The sequence below is a fragment of the Euleptes europaea genome, chromosome 4 (assembly GCF_029931775.1).
Source record: "Euleptes europaea isolate rEulEur1 chromosome 4, rEulEur1.hap1, whole genome shotgun sequence".
Taxonomy (NCBI): Eukaryota; Metazoa; Chordata; class Lepidosauria; order Squamata; family Sphaerodactylidae; genus Euleptes; species Euleptes europaea.
This window is the reverse complement of record NC_079315.1, coordinates 79,679,189-79,694,941: the sequence shown is the minus strand read 5'-3', so window position 1 is coordinate 79,694,941 and position 15,753 is coordinate 79,679,189. Positions and strand designations below refer to the sequence as shown.

Below are 15,753 nucleotides of genomic sequence, written 5' to 3'. Positions count from 1 at the left end.
TGATTTATTATTGCCTTACTATATGTTAGGATTCAAAGGTTGTTCTTTATAGATGGTCTTATATGGTCTGTATTTCTGGTAGACAGCGGTAGACTATCGTAAGAATGTATTGTTCATGTGGGCAATTTAGGCTTATTGCTATTAAGTCATTTAAGCTAATCGATATGCCAATGACTATATATTTATTGCTGCTGGAGTGTTGTATGTTTATTTAGTTAAGTTGATGTTAATTATCTGGTGGAACTTGAAGTTATCAGAAAAACGATACAGAATACCAGTTAATTTTAATAATGCATTGTACACTTTCTATAGGTATACCCTGAATTTTATAATAAAATCTTATGTGAAGATGACTCCCTCCAAGCTGAAGTAAAATTACGTATAAATCCCTCAGTAAAATTGTGAAAAACTAGTTGCTTTAATTTGTTCAGTTTCTCTAAACATAACAGATCTAAAGGCAGTTTACAAAATACAAACAAAACAGTAAAAGCACCTTTAAAAATGTCTTACCCAATAAACTGCTGCTGCCTTCATAAACAGGATAGAGCCACCACATGTGGATGGATGAGCAGTCAATACTCCTAGTATACGGTGAAAATGTTTTTGTATTTAAAAATATTAAATTCACACTTACTCATACAGATTTTTCAGTGGGGCAGTTAAAATGACAGCTGCTATAAGAAGATCATTGCAATGCTTGTATATTTTATAAATGTGAGGATCTTTGTCTTGATGTGGGCTCAAGAGTTCACGCACGGAGCCACAGACTGACCACAACATGTTTTCACAGGTCATCAGAATTGCTGTACAATCTATTCTGTATAAGACAAAAGAAGAATCCCAAAAGCCATTAGAAGATACACTACAAGCCACAACGTAATGTCATTTGCAATAATGCAGGGAGGGTCTTTAGTCTAAAACGAACAAAAACCCCTCTTTCTGTTTTCTTGAAACTCAATAGAATCCCAAGGGATAATTAATGAAAAATGAAAGCACTGTGGCACATATTCCACACAGTTCTCAGTCGTTCTGTGACCCTCAATAGTACATTTTGTACCAACGTATTGAAGGTGTGTGAAACTGGACAAATTAATTTGCTCAGCTTCAGCCTTGCAGTTGACTTCTTTTTCTGTTAAAATTCTAAAAACTCTTCTAATATTGTTCCACAAACACCACTTCTACAGGTGAACCATAGAATCATAAGAGTTGGAAGAGGCCATTTAGGCCATTCGTCCAAACCCCTGCTCAATGCAGGATCAGCCTAGTGCATCCCTGACAACTGTTTGTCCAGCCGCTGCTTGCAGACTGCCAAGAGAGGAGGAGCTCACCACCTCTCTAGGCAGCTGATTCCACTGCTGAACTACTCTTACTGTAAAAAAAAAAAAAATTCCTAATGTCCAGCTGGTACCTTTCCACCCATAATTTATACCCATTATTGTGAGTCCTATCCTCTGCTGCCAACTGGAACAGCTCCCTGCTCTCCTCTAAGTGACCATTTTTCAAATACTTAAAGAGAGCCATCATGTTCCCCCTCAACCTCTTCCTTTCCAGACTAACCATTCCTAAGTCTGAAGAAGTGAGCTGTGACTTATGAAAGCTCATACCCTGCCAGAAATTTTGTTAGTCCTTAAGGTGCTACTGGACTCTTGCTCTTTTCTACTGCTACAGACAGACTCACACGGCTACCCATTGTTAGCCATTCCCAAGTCCCTCAGCCTTTCCTCATAGGGCTTGGTCTCTAGGCCCAACCATCTTCGTCGCTTTCCTCTGCATCCGCTCCATTATGTCCACATCCTTTTTGAAGTGAGACCTCCAGAACTGCACACAGTACTCCAGGTGTAGCCTGACCAATGTGGTATAGAGTGGGACTATGACAACTTGAGATTTGGATTTTACGCCCCTGCCTTCTGTATAGTTTAATGTCTCCTTCTTTGTATGTCATGTTAAAAACTAACAGTTTTAATGAGGGAAATCTCCATCAGAGTAAAGATGGGGAAAGGAGGATAAAAAACAAGCTAAAGTTCATGTCTGGGCAAAATATGAATGCCATAGTTCTCAAAGAGAGGTCACTATTATCCAGGAGAAAAGCTTTTTTGCAGAAGTCTGCAATGGTTCCATATGTGTCTAGATTAACTTCGTTTACACACATGCTTAATTCTGCTTTGGATTTTAACCAGATGGTTTTATGTTCAGACACAGAACAAAAGATAAAATTAATAACAAAGTGCTAATAAATCATTACCTTATCTGAGATGTTCTTTTGTAACTGGGCTGGGCTTGAAAATATCTGCAAGCCAAAATTGCCAAAGATTCCTCTAGCACTTCTGTTAGAATCTCCTGGGCTAACACAGGGGATAGAACAGTCCATAGATCATGATGAAGAGCACAGCAGAAATAATGCCACATCTGGACAGAGAATGAGCATCTTTCCCCCTGGCAAAACCACCAAATGTTAAACAAAAGAAACACATCTTCCGAAACGTCAGCTTGGATTCAGTGAAACTAATCCATTCAGGCTGAAAGGAAATTGCTAAAGAATTTGAGATGCTTTAACTACCAGAACAGAATCCTCACATGATGTAAAACATATTTTTGACACACGCATACCATGTTCTGTTTCAGTTAGCACACTGGTGTTCTTTCAAAAATTCAAACCACAAGAATCTGAACCATCATAAACATGTCTTCCTATACCTTTATTATTTCACTTCCAAAATAACAATTTTTTTGCTAGTACATATATTTGCTGTGAAAATGTAACTGCTTTGCCGGGAAAGGGCGGGGTATAAATTGAATGAACTAAACAAAAGGGTGATAAACTGTGAGGCAATTTCCACAGAAGCAAGTCCCTGTTGTGTCTCCTTAGTACCCTCAGTTCATCACTCAGCCCACATACATAATGGCTAAGGCTTCACCTGATCTTCACATGCATACCAAATATTCCCCTATCCCAAGGTTCTGCCTTAGGCTTTTGTTAGCAGCTGGAATACATTTCTGTGCAGCTAACACATCTCTAAATGCTCCATCATCCCTACTGAATAGCTTGAGCCAATAATTTCCAGTGAAGGAATTAATAATCATTTTTGTATTAAAAGTTTTGCATAATGTTACTTGTGAAGCTGGGAATAGTAGTGGCAGACAGGCAGATGGTATCCATAAAAGTTTAAGGGAATTTGCATGATATAGCAACCTTGCTAAAGCTAATCAGGTCTGAATCTGGTCAGTACCTGGATAGGAAATCATCTAGGTGCCTTTACCCTGTATACCCCACCGAGTTCTGTGGAAGAAAGGCAGAATATAAATGTAGTAAGTAAGTAAAACGTATATCATAATAAGCCTTGCTTTGGGCAACAGACTGGTAATCACTGAAAACTTTCATCCTGCCTCAGCAAAAGAGAAGCACTTTCTCATACCCAAAAATCCAGTTAATGAAATTGCTCATACACTTCCCTAAACTGCCAGATTATGAGATTGTCCTGTTTACCTATAGCTGAAAGAACAGCAGAAGTGTTAGCGGTGTAATCCAACACTTCTTGCTGGATATGTAAATGTCTATTCATTGTTAGGATTCTTTAAAAATAGACTGATATCTCTTTATTATGTTTTAACAAACCAGAAATAAATATAATAACAGTCTAAGCTCTGCGCAATTTAATGTCTTGGTAGAGTTTTTCATACAAATATAGTCTGAGACCAGAGATTATAATAATTTCCTGTCTAATATGTAATATACTATACAGTTCTGTTATTATGGGTCAATATAATGAAGCATAAGTATCAAAAAATAACCTTACCGATACAGATCTCTGCACATTATGTTTCTATGATTACTGTCATATCAAATAATTATATGTGGACACTTTATTAATGTTTTGTATTTTAACGTGTATGTGTTTTATGATATGCTAATAAAACTGTTAACTATTGTAGACTTTCAGCAATGGTAGTAAAATAATATAAAGGCATTATAAGTAAATCACCTGCTCTAGCAAACATTAAAAAAATCTGTTTTAATTCATACTATTCAATACATTTTAAGCATTTAGAAACAAGCTCATTTATAACAAGTTTTTGTTTCCTTCTATATGTTTAAATATACAGTGTGTCCTACCTGCTATGTATTCTATATTTAATTTATTGTATTTTAAGTACTTTTAATGTAGTTATTTGTAAGACTTGTTTATAAATTATCTGAAGCTCCACACACCTGTCAGTATATATTACCTTTCCTTATTATTAACAATATCTCACATTACATTATCTCAAAGTATAAGCTTAGCAATAAACAATGTGAACATGTTAAAAGTACTCATGGGAGATTTTAATTTGTTCCTGTTTGCTATTTGTTGTTACTTGTAAGTATTCACACAGATACACATCTGCTATTTTTGCAAGCTTCATACAATAAGACAGATGTTAGCGTTCATTTAAATTGTATGTTAGAAAACAGGAGTTGGGCAGTATTACATAAACGACTCAATATAGTCTGCAAACAGACACGTTTATTTTTTGACAATTAGAAAGCAAGTTTTGAAAATTACAGCAGATGCTTTTAAAAGTTTGATTCTAAGATATCAACAGGAGGGTCACTTGGGCAGCAAAAAAGTATTCATTCAGCTGGTGAGATTTGCAGTTCTTATATTCTGTCATGGGCTGGTGCAGCTGGAACACTCCCAACTACTTAACCACAGTTAAGCAATTGGGAGCAGACTGCAAGGTATTAAATTGCTTCCCCATACTCCCTCTATTTTAGAGTGCAAATTGCAAATGCCCACCTACACTGTAAAATATTACACCAGCAGTGACATTGACTGTGGGCTCCTGCTTATCTAGGATTTTAGCCATGGTTCCAAGATAATTTCACATATTTCTATTCCATATAACAGTGATGTCAGACTTGTACAACTCCCAGTTTTCCCAGCTAGCCAATTAGATCATCACATGATACCTTTCAATAAGAGGCTGAAATGAAACTACTACCCTGAGCAAGATGAGCAAACTCCAAAATAGAACTGAATGTTAGAAGACATATGATACATTCCAAGAACCAGGCTACATGTAGTTAAACCTGTTTCCCATATTTAGTAAGTTTTGTTTCTGAATTAAAGCTGGAGGTACACTTTATTCTTACATACGTAAAAATATGTTAGAGGACAAAATACTATGAATGACATGTCTTCAGAGGAACCCACTCCAGGGCCAGTTCCAGGGGTTTTTTTTGGGGGGGGGGCAGAATGCTCAGGGTTTCTGTCCTCTGCCCACCACGACTCCCACTTGTATTTCCCCATCCCCCATCTATATGCCCCCCACCTACTTATGCATCTTTTTCCTGCCTACTCCAAGCTCTCCTATCAACTGTGCTCTTTTCCCAGTGGTGCTAGGAAATGCATGCAGCTGGGACTGCTCGAACTTTGTTCACCAGGAGCACTGTCACTACCGCATACTTGGCAGCATGTGCAGCTGTGAGCAAGGATGCCAGAGCATGCACAAGCAAGCGGGTATGGGAAGTGTGCACAGGCAGGTGGCAGGGGAGGCACAGTCATGGTGGGGGAGGAGGCAGTGGGCCTTGGTGGAAGCCCTGGGCTCCAGCAGCTGTCCTACCTCAGAGTAGGACGTTGACCCTGACCCATTCACTAAATTCTGCATAAGTAACAATTCTGGGGCATATTTCCTCTATCGGCAGGTCATTCTGTTGAGTCCCTGAACCATGTGTAATTGTATAGCTGAAGCACATGGTGCTGAGAAATAGCAGAATCACTTGTCTGAAGAAGAAGCTGACTGATAGGAGGTGAGGCCACAGCACAAAATCATTCAAAGATGCATCAGGCATTTTTCTGGGTGTGTATCTTCAGTTCACCGTAGCCTTCAATTATGTAATTAAATTATTGCACATAACACGTTAGCAGTTCTCTTACTGCAGTTTACCCTGGCACACAATCTGGGAACTGCTGAATTAAATCGTTTGGAGCCATTGAACAGAATATTAGATGCAGAAATAATGGCCTCTGGTATTTTATGTCCAATTTCCAAGAAAAACTGAAATTAAGATATAGGATATATGCAGGTGCTCTTGTACAAGTGTGTATATTATATCAAACTCCAGCTTGCAGTTAACACAGCCACTAGTACCTGATGGAGTTGGTAACACCCTTTGAAGCTTTATGCTTTGTAGGAAAAACTAGTTTAAGTGATCCAGTGTTTCTCAAACTGGGATCTAGGGACCCAAGGGTCTATGGGGGTACCTCCAGGGGTCCTTTGTAAAAACAGAGAGAAAGCCCTTCTTGTTCTTGTCAGCTTACAAGTAAACAGAGCCATTTCAGTGTTCTAGGAACAGGGGCAGAGCAGTGGAACAGGCTTATCATAGAATCATAGAGTTGGAAGGGACCACCAGGGTCATCTAGTCCAACCCCGTGCATAATACAGGAAATTCACAACTACCTCCCCCCCCCAAACACCCAGTGACCCCAACTCCATGCCCAGAAGATAGCAAAAAAGGGGGGAAAAACCCTCCAGGATCACTGGACAAAGTGGCCTGGATGAAAAATTGCTTCCTGACCCCAAAGTGGTGATAGGACATGCAAGGGGATGCAAGGAGGTGGTAGATTCTTCTTCTTTGGAGGTTTTTAAGCAGAGGCTAGATGGCCATCTGTCAGCAAAGCTGATTCTGTCAACTTAGGCAGATCATGAGAAGGGCAGGAAGGGTTGCATCAGTGTTTGGCTCTCATGGTCCTTTCTTACTTGCCCAGAGAAATGCCACTTTGGGGCCAGGAAGCAATTTTCCGCCACTTTGGGGCCAGGAAGCAATTTTCCGCCAGGCCAGATTGGCCAAGGATCCTGGAGGATTTTTTTTTTTGGCTATCTTCTGGGCATGGAGTAGGGGTTACTTGGGGTGTGTGGGGGGGAGGCAGTTGTGAATTTCCTGCATTGTGCAGGAGGTGGGACTAGAGGACCCTGGAGGTTCCTTCCACCTCAATGATTCTACTCCTACGAGCAGCTCTGAAAAAACTTCAGGCCTTCTCACCGATTAATCTGGTTAGAAGAGTACATTATCAATAAGACATTTCTTACTCTCTCCAGCACTAAGCCCCTTCCTATCAAGTGGTGAGTTTCGATTTGTGGCCCTAGAGTATCAGACCCTCTGAGACATAAGCTTGCAGGCCATGTATACACAGTATATATGTTTTTCTTAAACTTCCTTTTATTGTGTCGTTGATACTGTTCTGTGAAAATAAGGGGATGGAGGCCTTCACAATGCATGCATATTCCACCACATGTATTTTGAAAAGAAACTGTCCAGTACCTGGCAGGCACCAGTGACAGAGAAGTGGAGGGGTGAATTTTGAGATCTTATAAAATGTTTTAATCAAAACAGGAGTCCTCGAGTTGCCTAAGCTTGAGAATGGCTGAGTAGTCTTAAAGCTGCTACTGGATTCACTTAATATTGTTATATCAAATATAACACTGAAATTTCAATCTATCCCATTGCTACGTGAGTCTGAAGAACTCTGAATTCAATGATACATTTTCATAGCTATAACTTACAAAGCCCTTTATGGCCTTGGACCCTTTTATTTATGGGACCACCTCTCTACCTATGTTCCACAGTGACAACTTCACTCAAGTCAGCAGGGTCTTCTGCAGGTGCCAACCTGCAAATGGGAGAAAACTGACAACTGCCTGTACATGTGGTTTCCCCATTGTGGTTCTGGCCTTGAGGAATGGCCTGCCTAAGATCAGGAAGGCTCCCACACTCCAGTCCTTCCAGAACTATGTAAAACTGAAATATTCAAGAGGACTTTTCTGCAAAGGTAATAGGATTGCACTGTACAAAATGGTTTTACAAGCTTGCTCGGATAAATGATTAAGAACTGTGGTCTATACCAAAGCTTCTTAAACTGTGGATCATGACCCCATATGGGGTCACATAACTGAATGTGGGGGTTGCAAAATTGTTTTTAAATTTTAAAATAAATTTCTTTATGATTTATTATCAGTAAATGTTTGATTTGTATACCTATTTTATATACATATATACCCAGGGTTGTACAAAAAATTCTCAGGTGAAAAGGGATTGTGAGTGGAAAACGTTTAAGAGGCCCTGATCTATACTGCTGTGTTTAGCTTATTGTAAGTAGGATTCTAGTTATGTATCTTCTGTACTGCTTAATGTGTCATGCGAATACTATGCTATGCTTCAGGTTTTTTCTGGTAGTTCCAGTCTTCTAAAATCCTAATGCATTGGTTATTTGAACATCCCATTTTTGTGATTACACTGACTCACTATGTGTAATCCGCCCTGACTCCCTGTGAGAAAGATGGTCTATAAATAACAAAAATAAATTAATTAGCAACTGCTGAAAAACTGCAGCCATAAAATGTAACTTTGAGTTGAGATAGTGCTCAAGCTATGTTTCAAATTACTCAGAAAGCAGAAAAGAGTAAGACATATTATATAAAATAGAAGGATAAAAAAGTTAACCTCACACCTCATAAAAAGCTTTGTAGTCGTCCCAATAGTGACTCTCAGCATCCTGTAAAATGCTTGTAGCACAAACTCTGAGGCAGTAGTTTTTAACTTGAAATTGCAGAACACTGATCAATTCCTGATATCGGTGAAGAGGCATCAGGAATAAAGGCCTGTTTAAATGGAATGATCAAAGAGAGAAAGATTTAAGGTCAGTGCAGTAGGAGGTATCAATCTACAGTTCTACAAATGGTTTGGATTATTAAGTATCAATCATTCATTTCCTCTTAGTTCTCGAATCCAAACCAGCATACACTTTAAAATCTGGTTTTTGTTACAGAGGCTCTTTGAAAATCTACATCTGCTGCTCTACAAATAGGTACTGCACTTCTGCTTTAAGCAAACAGAACTGTCAATCTACTATTTGGGGGGGGCACTCCTGTCATTATCTCAGATAGCTATTTTGCTGCTAATAGCTAATAGCTATTTGCAAAGTGCAATTTTGAATGCTGATTTCTGAACAATGTGATATGTAGTTTAATCCTATCTGAGAACTGGAAAGCAAGACACAAACTGCAATTTGTTAAACAATCCACCCTGGATGTCACAACAAATTGCAGTTAGTTGTAAATAAGGAAGCCTTCAATAGCAGTGTGCATGAGTGGAGACAGTGAGAGCCCAAACTTTGCCAGGCTTGTTGTCAACACTAACAAATCGTGGTTTGTTCATGACATCTAAATGCAGCCACTGAGTCTGAGATTACCAGTTCCAGTAGAGTACAAAGGTTGAAAACTATGTAACAGGCCAAGAAAGACATTACACCAAAGAGATAATCAAGACAGAAAGGAATAAATGGACCTTTTCTTTGAGGTTCTGTTTTGATTTTAAGTAATCTGTTCTACTGCTGAATGAAATAATTTCATATACATGCACTTTATTGTGAAATAAACTAATGGAATGGAAGAGACTCACTTCTTACTCTTCTTTTTCATTAAATCATGATACATCTTAAAATGGTGATAGACATGCACTGCTGTGGAGAGAACAGCATACAAGTTCTGGAGTGGAGCTCTGGAAGGGACATCTTTACTTCTTTCCTCTAACCTTTCCAGAACAGCTATTGCTGCTTTGCAGGAAGCCTCTACAAAGTTGGCTCTAATTTCCTGAAGAGAGTCATCTCTACATGCCAGAGCCAGTGGAAGCAATGTGTCAAGTTCTTCCAGGATGTCAGAACAAAACTAAGGGGGAAAATGTGGCATTCAGTTGTTTTTTATTTGGTAAAAATGTTTAATTTATGCATAGCACAACAAATAATGTACTTGTCATAGAACAAATACATATTAAAGTTTTATAACCATTACATTTTCTGACATTAAAAGGTAAAGGCACAATTCAAAAACTCCCAGAAAATACAACTAGTAAATAATATTTGCTAGAAAAATAATTTTTAAAAACTGGGAAGCAGACTGGAGAGTAGCAAATGTTACACCATTTTTTTAAAGGGTCCAGAGGGAAACCAGAAAATGACAAAGTCCTGCCTAACCAACCTTTTGAAATTCTTTGAGAAAGTAAACAAAATAATGGCGACCTGGTAGACATTATACACTTGGACTTTGAAACTGCTTTTGCCAAGATACTTCACCAAAGACTCTTAAATAAGCTTAGCAGTCATGGGATAAGAGGATGCTCCTTTTATGGATTAAAAATTGACTAGGAATAAATAGACAGCTCTCTCAATGGAGGAAAGCAGTGGGGTCCCACAAGGATAGATATTTGGGCCAGTGCTTTTTAATTTGTTTACAAATGGTCTAAAAACTAGGGGTGAGCAGTGTAGTGGCCAAATTTGCAGATGACCAAAAATTATTCAGCATGGTGAAAACCAAGGCCAACTGTAAAGAGCTCCAGGAGAATCTCCACAAACTGGGTGAGTGGCAAACAGTTCAATGTAGGTTAAGGTGATGCACACTGGGTCAAAAAATCCTAACTTTTTTAAGTACATGCTAATAGGGCCAAAAACCTGCTGAGACTGAGAGGGAAAGAGTAACACAGAACCAATGTCAAATCTAGGAATCCCAGTAGAATTCTTTTTTGCAGAGCTAAGGACAATCCACAGAAGCCCAGCAGAACAATCTTAAGCAAAAGGGCCACTTTTGCATGCCCAGTTGTACCAGAGAAACAACTGCCTCAGCCTCCCTCCCTCCTGCTACCATCAAAACCTTCAAAGGAGAGAAAAAACAAGCCTGAAGACCTTTACCAGCAGCTATCCCGAAATCCCAAATGAACCTGATTTTTTTCAGGCTTATTTGGGTTCAGGGTAACTGGGTTTGTTGGGAGATTCTTTAATGTGTATTTGGCTTAGAAAAATCTGGAAAAAAGGTAAGGTATTTTTTCTCATCTATACCTGAGTGCCTATTCCCCACCTCCAAATGGTACAAGCTTTGCCACTTGATTCTGCCACTTGATTCTGCTGAAGTATAATATAGTCCAAAAAGCATGGAGTCACATGAGCAACCAAAATGGATTCTTCATTTCATTTAAGTTGGTAAACTGGCCTGCTTGTACACAACCCTCAGTTTCTCAATATAGCTCATGTGTTTGAGAAAGAAAAAGTCTTGCACTTCTAAATTTCATAGGTGATTCCTTGCAGAAGATAAATTAGGGCTGTTACTGCAATTTTAAAAACTGGTACCTTCTAAAGTCTGATTTCTTTTACTACAGACTGAGATCTATAAAGTTCTGTTCAATAATTTAGCACAATTTTTTAAAATTTTCTTATTCATTCTGTTTGTTTGAGTCCTGAAGTATTATTGGTATCGCAAGTACTTCAAGGTCCGGCATTCTATAAATCCTCAAATTTCAGAACATTTTATACATACCTTTAAAATTTGTTTTGGTTGCTCTTTCTCATGAAGAGCTCCCCAAGATTTCTTCATGCACTGTACATTTACAAGATTTATCACATAGTTGAAAGATGAAGACTGTTCTTTCTGTTCATGTTGAAGAATTTTAGTGGAAAAATCTTCAACTGCAGTTGTTATACAGTATGCTACTGAAGAGGACAGGTCTTTAAATGCATTTCTCCAGCCAAAAGCTAAGATGGTAGACTGAAATATATAAGCACACAACAAAAATTGAACAGTGTATGCTGCTGTTTGAATGATCCCAAACTATATAGATAATCTAGAGGAGGTCTTCAAACATTCAGAGCACAATCTACCTGGAACATCTCTTACACAGGCTCCAGCGAAATGACTGGAAAAATGAAATAACACATCAGTTATAATAAGCCCTGTTCTTGCACAATTACCATTGTTGTGCCATTTGCACAGAGCAATGACCTTCAGAGAGGTCCCCCCAGCTATGAACTTCCTCCTCTTAGGAAAGTTGCCAGAGTTCAGGCCTTACTCAATGCTTATATCTGTGTGATCACAATCACTCAATTGTAATTAAATCATATAATATGACACAATTGTTTCTTCTCTTGTCCAGTACATTTTGCAGCATAGGTGTTCTACTTTTTTCTAGAGTTCAGGCCTTAGCATCTTTCAAGTGTTTCAAGACTTCTATGTCCACATTCCCCTGGCCTTTACAGTTAAGGAATGAGGACCTTATACATTCCAATCACTCCCCATTAACGTCAAGGAAGAGATATCTAAAGTGTCATGAGTACATATTCACAAAATCCCACAAGTCAGGAATCACTAGAGAATTCCTGCTAAAACATTCACTGGGTAACCTCGGGCCAGTCACACCTTCTCAGGCTAATTTACTTCACAGGTCTGTTATGAGAATAAAATGGATTGTGAGAGTACCATGAATGCCACTCTGAGCTGTTTAAAGAAAGGGCACAATAAATGTGTGTGTTTGTGAGACAGCAATAGACATTTCTGGCTATACATACTTGTGACATCATCAGAAAAATGAAACCAGGTCATCATCAAGGTTCTTTAATATAAACTGGAATAATCTCTAATATGAAATATCACACCAAAAAACCCATACATCCTCCATAACTGACTAATCCCTTTTTCTGTTTCACATTTTTAAAAATCTCCATGAAGACCTGAATGTGCTTTTCAGATGATGCATACGTTTCTGTGGCACAGAAGTGGCAGCAGAGGCCCAGCCTACTGGGCCAAAGGCAGCAGCTGCTCCAGGACAAGCTGGTGCCCTGAGCAGCAGTAGCAGAATGACGGCCCCAGCAGGAGTGGGGTGCCCCCCACACACCAAGAAGATGTTGTGCATAGCAGCAGGGATAGGAGGTTTGCAAGCCCATGTGGCTGGCCAGGACACAGCTGGCAGCAAGTATTCCTGGATAGCGCTATGCAAACCCAGCTGGGGTGCCATAAGGCAAGGGAGGGCATAAGAGATGAACAGGGCTCAGAGAAGGGAGTGGCAGCACTAGGCTTGGGCAGCACAGGTGGAGTCCCAGGGATAAAAAGGGAGATGTCAAGGCAACAAGGGGGGGAGACTGAGGGGGGGAGGTGAGCTGGGGGGGAAAGGCTGAAAAGGCACAGAGAAGGGAGGAAGAGGAACTTAAAGGAGGAGTTATGGCCTTGGGCAACACAAAGACAGCCAGACCGACGGCAGAAGCACAGCTCAGCCTCCTGAGGTTTTAAAGACGCAGGGCAGGAGAGTTAAGGAAACCGTGCTTGGGTGGATACCTGTGTAGCCTTGGTTCATAGTAATTAAGAAAAGCTTAATGAGCACTACTGAGTCTGGGTGAGTCTCTGCCTACCACGGAAGACACTTAAGATGTTCTGCTGCCCCCTAGAAGGACCACAGTCACACAATTATGCATTCAGGGACGTAAAGATTCCCCCCTCAGGTATACATGCTTGGCAGATACCAAGGAAAACATGAATTCTCTTTCCAACGAGACCTGGATAGTAGGTTCACAAGCCATACACCCATGACACAGAAAATTTTTTCATTCCCCTTCTCCAATGTCCTCTCTGAAGACAACAGGAAATAAAAATGGAGCAGAACCATGGTCAGAATTCTTCTCAGAAATCTCATATGGGAGGGGGAATTCAATTGTGAACTCAGATTTAATAGGATTTTATGACCATCCTTGTTTGGTGAGTTTTAACATAATCAATCAACACGGAGAGCCAAAGATTTAACTGCTTCTGCATGCCACAAGATGGCTTTCTTTCAGGTCTCCATGCCACACAGAAAACTCCTTTTGATACCGAAGGGACTTTCAAAAGCATTTTTGTGATGCAGCATGGAGGACAGCCACACAATTTTTTTTAAAAAACCCACCATAAATCCAAGTGGAAATGCCTACACATATGGATGTCCACTAAGTGGATCTTCGGTTCCGGTACAGAGACAGATCAAAACTGAGAATGACCATTAAATTTCTCAGGAGTCAGCTTTGTGATCCATTTGATTTCAGAATTTTCTAAGAATCTAAAACCTTTTATAATTACTTATTTAATTTATACCCCAGCTTTCTACAATTGCCCAAGGCGTTCGATTCTGGCTTCTGGGTTATCCAACTAGTAAACCATACTATTTTATACAAACAGTAAACAGAGCTGTTGAAAATTTCTTTAAAATTTGAGTTTTTAAAGTGATAAATCTGAGGGATTGATTTTGATTGGATATAAACATAAGAGTGCTGCGTGAATCAAGATGTATTGCCTGGGGCATCCACTTCAAAACAGAAATGTCATTTGCCCCAACTACAGATCTGGAAGAAACATTCTAGGCAGTGTCTCTCTGCACAAGCTGCACAAACTAGTTACTATTCCCTGGTCACACTACAATGTGAGAAATAAAAGCAGATTTTATATACAGGGTAACTAGTATGTTGATATGAAAAGGGCCCTTTGTGAAATGGCCATCTCAGAATCCATGAGCAAGATTATGTATGACTAGGTTCTAGCCTTACAATAGCTTTATGGCATTATCTTCCTGGATGGCCCAGGCTCACATGATCTCGTCAGAACTCAGAAGATAAGCAGGGTCAACCCTGTTTAGTACTTGGATAGGAGATTACCAAGGAAGTCCAGGGATGTAATGCAGAGGCAGGCAATGGCAAACCACCTCTGTTCATCTCTTGCCTTGAAAACCCTGTGGGGTCATCATAAGACCGCTATGAGTTGATGGTACTTTCCATCACTCCCATGGAAACAACTAGACTGTTTTCTTTGCTCTTCTGAGAGCAGCACTGCAAAAATGACCTTTGAACAGCCTCTTTTATATTCATATGCAACTGTTATAAACGGTTTTTTCTTCACAACTTCAGTCTTTGCTGAATTAATAATACCCCTGAAATTTAGCTGAGTGTAAGAATTTGTAATTAATATTTTAATTTGCACTTACTGACAAACAAACTTCCATGATCACAGATTATTTTCCCGCTCACCTCTTTTACCTGAAGTAACTGTTCAGGAAGCATACTGGCTCCATTTGTTCTACTCTCCCCTATTAAAAGATCCCCACCAGCTTTCTTCAGAACTCCTGCACAGTATGACAAAGGGGATCAAAGTTAAGATTCATTCTGAAGGAAGTTGGCTAACCTGCAACACCTGATATATCAGCGTGTCCTACAAAGTAAGCTGTAATGTAAAGATAGGAGTAAAAGAAAGCAAAATTCAGGCAACAAACAGAAATTGTTTTTACAAGTTACACAGCTCATTTTGCATTTTACTTAACAGTACATATAAAAGTATATAACATTTGATTTCATCACTGATGTTTAGATCAGTTGCCCATTAAAATTATTATTAAAGAGTTGACAATGTGATTTGGTGGCCCTCTTAAGGAAAAAAGGTGGGATACAAATATTGTAAATAAATAAATAAACCTGCAATCTCTCGAGTGCTTAGAATGGTAGAACCTGCCCTGTTCTTGTTGTCCATAGCACTAAAGTATATGAGGGCAGCAGGTATTTATCTTTAAATGTAAGTCTACCCAATCATGAGTAAAGCTGGAGTGAGGGCATAAAAGAAAACACAGAAGAAGTATGCTTCTGAAATTGGAATGCTGAACACATTTAGTTGGAATCCTAATTTCAATGGAACTTTCTTCCACATCTATATGTTCAGGACTTTGCTACCAGATGTGTTTCATGGAAGATAGTTCTTGACTTTGTTGATGGATTTGATCTTCTGAGAATACTATGATATAGTCTAGAGGTGAGAAACAACAATTTTAAATTATAATCCACAGTAATGGCGTATTTCATTATTAACATTACATTCCTATGAACACATGCAGTATTAGTAAATTTGTATTCAGTGTGCCGATTGCTATCTGTACCAATTCTGGGTTTC

The 15,753-nt window shown here is 39.2% G+C and overlaps 1 protein-coding gene across 1 annotated transcript in view; it reads right to left on the bottom strand.

Annotated features, from left to right (window-relative positions):
- The window catches only part of KIAA0825 (KIAA0825 ortholog), a 100,403-nt gene that overhangs the window by 36,406 nt on the left and 48,244 nt on the right, over positions 1 to 15,753 (bottom strand). Inside the window, exons 5-10 of the mRNA XM_056849241.1 lie at positions 14,844 to 14,938; positions 11,341 to 11,568; positions 9,437 to 9,702; positions 8,487 to 8,637; positions 2,243 to 2,433; positions 635 to 817 (exon numbers count right to left, since the gene is read on the bottom strand). Of these exons, the coding sequence (XP_056705219.1) occupies positions 635 to 817; positions 2,243 to 2,433; positions 8,487 to 8,637; positions 9,437 to 9,702; positions 11,341 to 11,568; positions 14,844 to 14,938 (1,114 nt within the window). The remainder of the gene's footprint in view (positions 1 to 634; positions 818 to 2,242; positions 2,434 to 8,486; positions 8,638 to 9,436; positions 9,703 to 11,340; positions 11,569 to 14,843; positions 14,939 to 15,753) is intronic.